The 6,000-nt window shown below is 47.4% G+C and overlaps 1 protein-coding gene across 1 annotated transcript in view; it reads right to left on the minus strand.

Annotated features, from left to right (window-relative positions):
* The window catches only part of SLC27A2 (solute carrier family 27 member 2), a 38,937-nt gene extending 34,649 nt beyond the window's left edge, over window positions 1–4,288 (minus strand). The window contains exon 1 of the mRNA XM_006181300.3: window positions 3,605–4,288. Coding sequence (XP_006181362.3) covers window positions 3,605–4,082 — 478 coding nt within the window. The 5' untranslated portion in view covers window positions 4,083–4,288. The remainder of the gene's footprint in view (window positions 1–3,604) is intronic.
* Window positions 4,289–6,000: the final 1,712 nt, after the last annotated feature.

Consider the following 6,000-nt stretch of genomic DNA (forward strand, 5'->3'; position numbering starts at 1 on the left):
CAACAAATTGGTTTCTATCAACTACAATGTTGATGCAGGTAGTAGCTGAAGGCAGTTCTTCCATGTGATTGCTTATGTCACACCCTTCTATGGAGAAGGATCCTGAAATGTACTACAGAGAGAAAATTATGTTCTCTGGGAGATGGGTGCTACTGTTTGAGTCAGGGAAGTATTTGTGAGTCTTTTTTCTCTACATATAGTAAATTCTGACCAAAAAAGTTGGTTACTCACATACAAAAATGGCAGTTTTTAGAATTATCCTTTGAAAGATTTAGTGTGAAACACGTAACTGTCATACATTCTGCCTCTAAAATCCAAAATGAACCATCAGGCATTTTAAAGGTACAACTCATCTTTTTTCTTGCTTTGGAGATAATTTTACAGCATGCTCTAGACCTCTGGAAATTCTCCATTGGAGGTTAGGTAAGGCAAATATCACGCTTTCAATTTTAGTGGTAGGAAAAATGACCTAGGGGAAAAGTTAAATGCTTTATTCTTTGCAAAGAATCAGAAAATAAAGATTCACCACCTCACAGTTTAAAAAAATGGTTACTGAAATTCCCAATAGGGTTGAGACCTGTTAAGCTTTGTGAAGAGTCCCCCAAATTCATGACAAGTGGATCAATCTTCATGATAAATACCACTGTACTGTTCTTTTGCCTAGGCTCCAGAATTTGACAGACAGTTGTGTTACGGAAATGACAGGCCAGCCAAGAAACAAGCACCACTCGGAGGGTTGGAGTACTCAGATGTATTACGCCGGCAGGCTCAGAGGGGCTTCTGCTCCGAAGCTCTGAGCACCTCCAAGACGTGCTCATGAGGTTTTATAGGGTAAAGTACAAGCTTGGGGTATTTCGCCAATAGGCATGGAACAGCTTTAGCAGCATCATTATCACAAAAGTGGGGGCAGGGAGGCAGCAAACCAACATTCCAAAGCCAAATATATCTCTTTGAAAATCCAGCTGGCTAGCAAAAAATCATGAACAGCAAACCAACACTAATTAACTTAGATTTACAAGTTAGTCCAGCAGAACTCAGATCAGTATTCCAATACTTAGATTTGTGAGTTATCTTGTTAGACCAGTCCGGCTTTTCCTTCACAGTTGGAACTTAAGAGCTCTTACTAGCCCATGAGCGCTGAGGCAGAAATTTGAAGTAAAGAATCAAACCCTTTTGAATTGTCACCCCTCCAAGATTTCTAAAATTTCTCACCTTTGTGTACCATGTTCAGATGGTGTAACAGAATATAAAGTCTCCTGGAAGTGAGAAAAAAAATTGGATTCTGCTCTCTCTGACCCTGGGCAATTGATATTACCCCTCTGGGCCTTTTTTTATTCAACTATAAAACAAGTGGGCACCAGGCTGATTGTTTCTCAAAGGCCTAGTCCTCAGACCATTTGCTTTAATATCGTCTAGGGGTAGGATGGTGCTTGCTATAAAATACACATTCCTGGGCCCTGCCACAGTCCTACTGAATCAATGTTTTTTGGGGATGAGGCTCAGGAATCTGCTTTTTAAAATAAGCTTCCCAGGTGATTCTTATGCTCATTAAAGTTTCTCTTCTAAAGTTTTTATTGAAGTATAACACACTCGTTAAGAGTTGGCGGATTATAGGCTTAGAATAGCTCTAACATTTCCTTAAAACTTTAAAGAATTCTAAGAATTAGTCCATTCAACACATTTACGCATGGGTACAGTTACTAATAAGCATGCAACTTTAGCAGTAACTGTTTCAGATCAGAGTGTAATTCTGCATGGTGTGTAATGGTCTCTCAGTGATATGGAAAAACAGAATGTTTTTCAGATGTGTGTCCTCTCTCAAAGGTCAGTTTACTTCCAGAGAGTGCCATAGGTCCCCTGGAAAGTTCAAATTTGATCTGAATGTCGAGATTTCATTGTATTCTCCAAGTATATTGACCAAAGTATAATGCTCAATGGCTGAGGACTGTTGCCCAGGCAGGAAAGGAGATATCTGGCTGTATTTCTGATTTGATTCCAGAACCAAATTCTATGATACTCATTTAAAGCCAAGCTTCTTTGTTAATAAAGCACCCAGTCCTTGACCTCCCTCACCAGGGGGCCTGGGATAATATGCAGGTAAAAAGTATTTAAATCCCTCCTGAAGTGGTACAAAGATCACTTTGCTAATAACTTCCTTCTGAATCAACTGGTGAAGTAATAGGTTTAAGAGAGCTTTCCAGTTACTAAATGGTGACGTTTTCTCTTTTCTCAGGCAACTAGAAATTGTTGGGGATTTTCTTGAAAGAACTGACCCCTTCAAATAACTTGGCTGCCTTTAAGATTGTTTCCCTGCTTTTAAACTTTTATACAAAGCCTTCACTTTCCCTCCGGGATTATTTATTTTGCACCACATGGAACAGGTGAACAGGTGTGCAGGTTTCCTGGTTTCCCACAAGTGAACAGACATCTCATCTTTCTGTGATACTAGGCAAAATCCTTAGCTTGCTTTCATTTCCTGAGCTCTGAAATGAAGTGGGTTGAGCAGAGGGATGTGTAGTTTCTTCCAGCTCTAACAGTTTCCATTCTGTAAAGGAAGGTCGCATGATGTAGGGAAAGTCATGGGCTCTGAAACTGGACTGACCTAGGTTGGAATTTGAAGCCTCAGTTTCTTCAGCTGTATGACAGGGGGTAATGATACGTTAGTTCAAGTTAGTAAAAGCATCCAGCATAGGGCTTAGCACAGAAAGACATCCCAGAGAGGTGCGATTTCCTGGCTCCCTATTCCTCCATGTCTTTTAGCCTACACTTGGTTAGGCCTCCTCCTGCAGATAGAGTGAGAAGCATCCCCTGGTCCTATTCAAGTGCAGGAACAAGCTTTCTAGGAAGGGAAAACAACAGCCCTGTGGATAACAGGTTCTCAGTTTCTTCCTGACCTGGTTACCACTGGAGCATGAAGTTGTCATTTCATGTTGAAATATGGCAGGAGGTAACTACAGAACTAAAGGTCACTGTTGCTATATATGTAATGGGGCACCATAGCAGATGCCCAAATTCTTCTCCTTGGGGATCAGGTGGGGTCACCTTCTCTCTGCAGTGAGAGCTGGAAGCAGCCTTGAAGGTCTATTACAGAGGAGGAACCTCAGGTACAGAGAGAAGTGACTTTCCCATGACCACATAGCCAATCAAGTGGCAGAGAACGTCTCTCTGGATCCTCTGGAGTTTACACTCAAGACCCTCTGCATTTTAATGCATATGTTGTCAGCACTGGGTAAGAGCTTGGATTCTGGAGGTACACAGACCTGGTTAACCCCCTCTTCCCAACTCTGTGACCTGAGGCATAAGGCTTCAACTCTCTGGCCCGCTTGGTCCCGTCTATAAAGTCTAACAGTCAACCCTACCTGTTGTGAACATTAACAGCAACACTGTAGATACAATGTTTAGCCGAGTGTCTGGCCCGGTCAATTTCCACAACAAATGCTTCTAAGGATCATTACTTAAAATTTTGAGGAAGGGTTGCCATCCCCTCTCTTACACCTCTAGTTCGGATCAGAACCTCCCTCTCTTAATCCCGAAGCCACGCTGTGGCGGATTCCTCAAGGCGCGGAGGAGCCCAGCCCCAGGGCGAGGCGGTCCCCAGGCTCACCTGGCGAGGCCAGTAGCACCTTCGCCCCGCAGCACTGGAAGCAGTGCAACAGGGACTTTGCGCGGATGTTGTGGTTGAGGCACGCCATGGCACAGCCCAGCTTGACCAGCCCCAGCCACAGCCACACGTAAGCAGGCTCATTGCCCATGAAGATCGCCACGCAATCTCCCTGCCGGAGGCCAAGGTGGTCGCGCAGCGCCCGCGCCACTTGGTTGCTGCGCCGGTCCACCTGCGCGTAGGTGAGCGTCTCATCGCGAAAGAGCACGAAAGGCTTGTTCGGGATCTGGCGCACTTTGTCCAGGAAGGCACTGAGGATGGTGTGCACCGGCCGGCGCTGCCCGTGGCCGCGCACCTGCCGGGCCACCCTGGCCAGCCGCAGGAAGTAGTTCAGATCCTGGAAGAAGTAGGGGCAGCAGAGGTTCATCAGCAACGGCAGGAGCAGCACTCCCGCCAGGATGGCGTAGATGACGGGCAGCATGATGGCGGCGGGGCCCCCCGTCCCCTCGAGGGCAGAGGGTGCACTGTGGGCGTGCAGCGCGGCGGCTGGGCTGGCTCCGGGCGGACGACGGGCGGGCTGCGCGGGGGCGCACGGCGAGGCAGGGGCGACGGCGGAGCGCCTGGGCTGCAGAGTGCGCCGCGGGCTCTAGCAGGTGGAGTAGTGTCTGGGCTGCCGGCGGTTCCGGGTGCGTCCCCCCTCTGAGCCCGCCCCCTCGTGGGGGTGCAGCCACCTGCGCTCCCGGCCCGCCCCTGCGGCCCTCCCAGGCCGGGAAGGCGGCTCCGCGGCTCTCCCAGGGCTGGGCAACCGCTCCGCCGGAGTACGGAGGTCTGCGGACAAGGTTGGGCTCCCTGGCATTGTGACCTTATCAAAATGATGACCTTAAGACGACTTAGTGGATGTTGAGAAGATTAGAGGAGATAATGCAGGTGTAGGGCTATTGTTACTTATTGCTACACGAATAGAGTGCCTTATAGAGATGACTGTCAGTATCAATAAAGTGCCTTATAGATGGGAGACTATTTATTTATTGGGAGCGGGTAACAGGTGCCACTGATAGACCAGAATCCCATCTCTCCTTTCTGGTCCCAGGGGGGTTCCGACTAGTCCCTCTTTGTTTCTCACGTTTGTTCTCCTCCACCTTCCCAGCCAACCGGCCCCCGCCCAATTCCAACCTAATTGCCCAGCGAACTCTTGTGACAAAGAATTCGAGTAAACAAAAGCGCCAGCGACTGCCGCCTCCACTTCATCCCAGCCCCCGAGGAATGCATGACAGGACGGGCTAATCCCAGTTCGCCAGCTAGCCTAGATTAGGTGTGCGCTAGCGCCACCCTTTGTCACTTGAAATCAAGCTCCGGCGAGGTTTTGACTTGTTTTAGTATTTTGTTGTTTAAGTGATTCCTCCCCTTGTATGTTGAGAATTCCCAAGTATTGTCAGTCCAGTTCAACACACACGTACTAAGGTGCTCTGTGAGAGAATAGGAGGAAATTAAGCAAACGTTACTGGCATTTCTCAGAAGCCATTTCTTTTAGTGTGAGTCTTTCTTTTAATTTCCCTTAGTGCTGCTGCTATAGAGTGAATGCTGGCTACTTGCTACTGAGGAGGCTCAGGATTTAAGAAAATCAGCGTTTTACTTTCTTCCTCTTCTGTCTTCCTGCTTTCGTCCGTCTTACTCTTGTGAGATTACCACAAGTAATGGATTTTTACCCCTGCCAAAAGCTCTGTTAGGGGCTTCCCTGTCTGTTTTTGGAGCCTTACAGTCATTGAAAGATGGCACTTTGATGTTAATTTATAGACAGGAACGGGACGCTTAGAGAGGTGAATTAAGACAGCTAGTAAGTGAGGCATGGAATTTTGGAATTGGTATCTGGCCCCGGGGCCCACTCTTTAAGCAACATGTTCTGTTGCTCTCCTAGTCTCTAGGTTTCCATTCATGTTCCCCTTTTTTCTTTAGCAATCCCGCCCCCGCTTCGACTTCCAATCTCTCCTTCCCCCATTTTTTAATGCCCCTCTTTTTATCCCTGGGACCTGCTCCTTTCCCTTTTCCTGACTTTTTCTTGGCTAATCCAGCTACTCTCTAGTGACTGGTTGCATCATTTCCCTGGGGAGGAACCAGGGGCCTTCGTTATCCCTGAAGCGAAGGCTGTAGTGTTAAAGTAGCGGTCAGGACAGAAACCATTTTGGTGCTCACCTCTTTTTTCCTGTCGAGCCTAGAACCAGCTGTCCTTTTCTTTCCCAATGCCACCCAGTCCCTTCATGACTAATCACTTCAGTATAGCATCTTAGGCCCCTTTTGTCTTGTCCTTTAACAGCTACTCTTTCTCCAGAGTGCTGGAATGCCGTGAATGCCCACTTTTTCCTCTCTTATTCTAAGGACCACTTTAGCCTTGTGCATCCCAG

Source organism: Camelus ferus, chromosome 6 (genome assembly GCF_009834535.1).
Source record: "Camelus ferus isolate YT-003-E chromosome 6, BCGSAC_Cfer_1.0, whole genome shotgun sequence".
NCBI lineage: Eukaryota > Metazoa > Chordata > Mammalia > Artiodactyla > Camelidae > Camelus > Camelus ferus.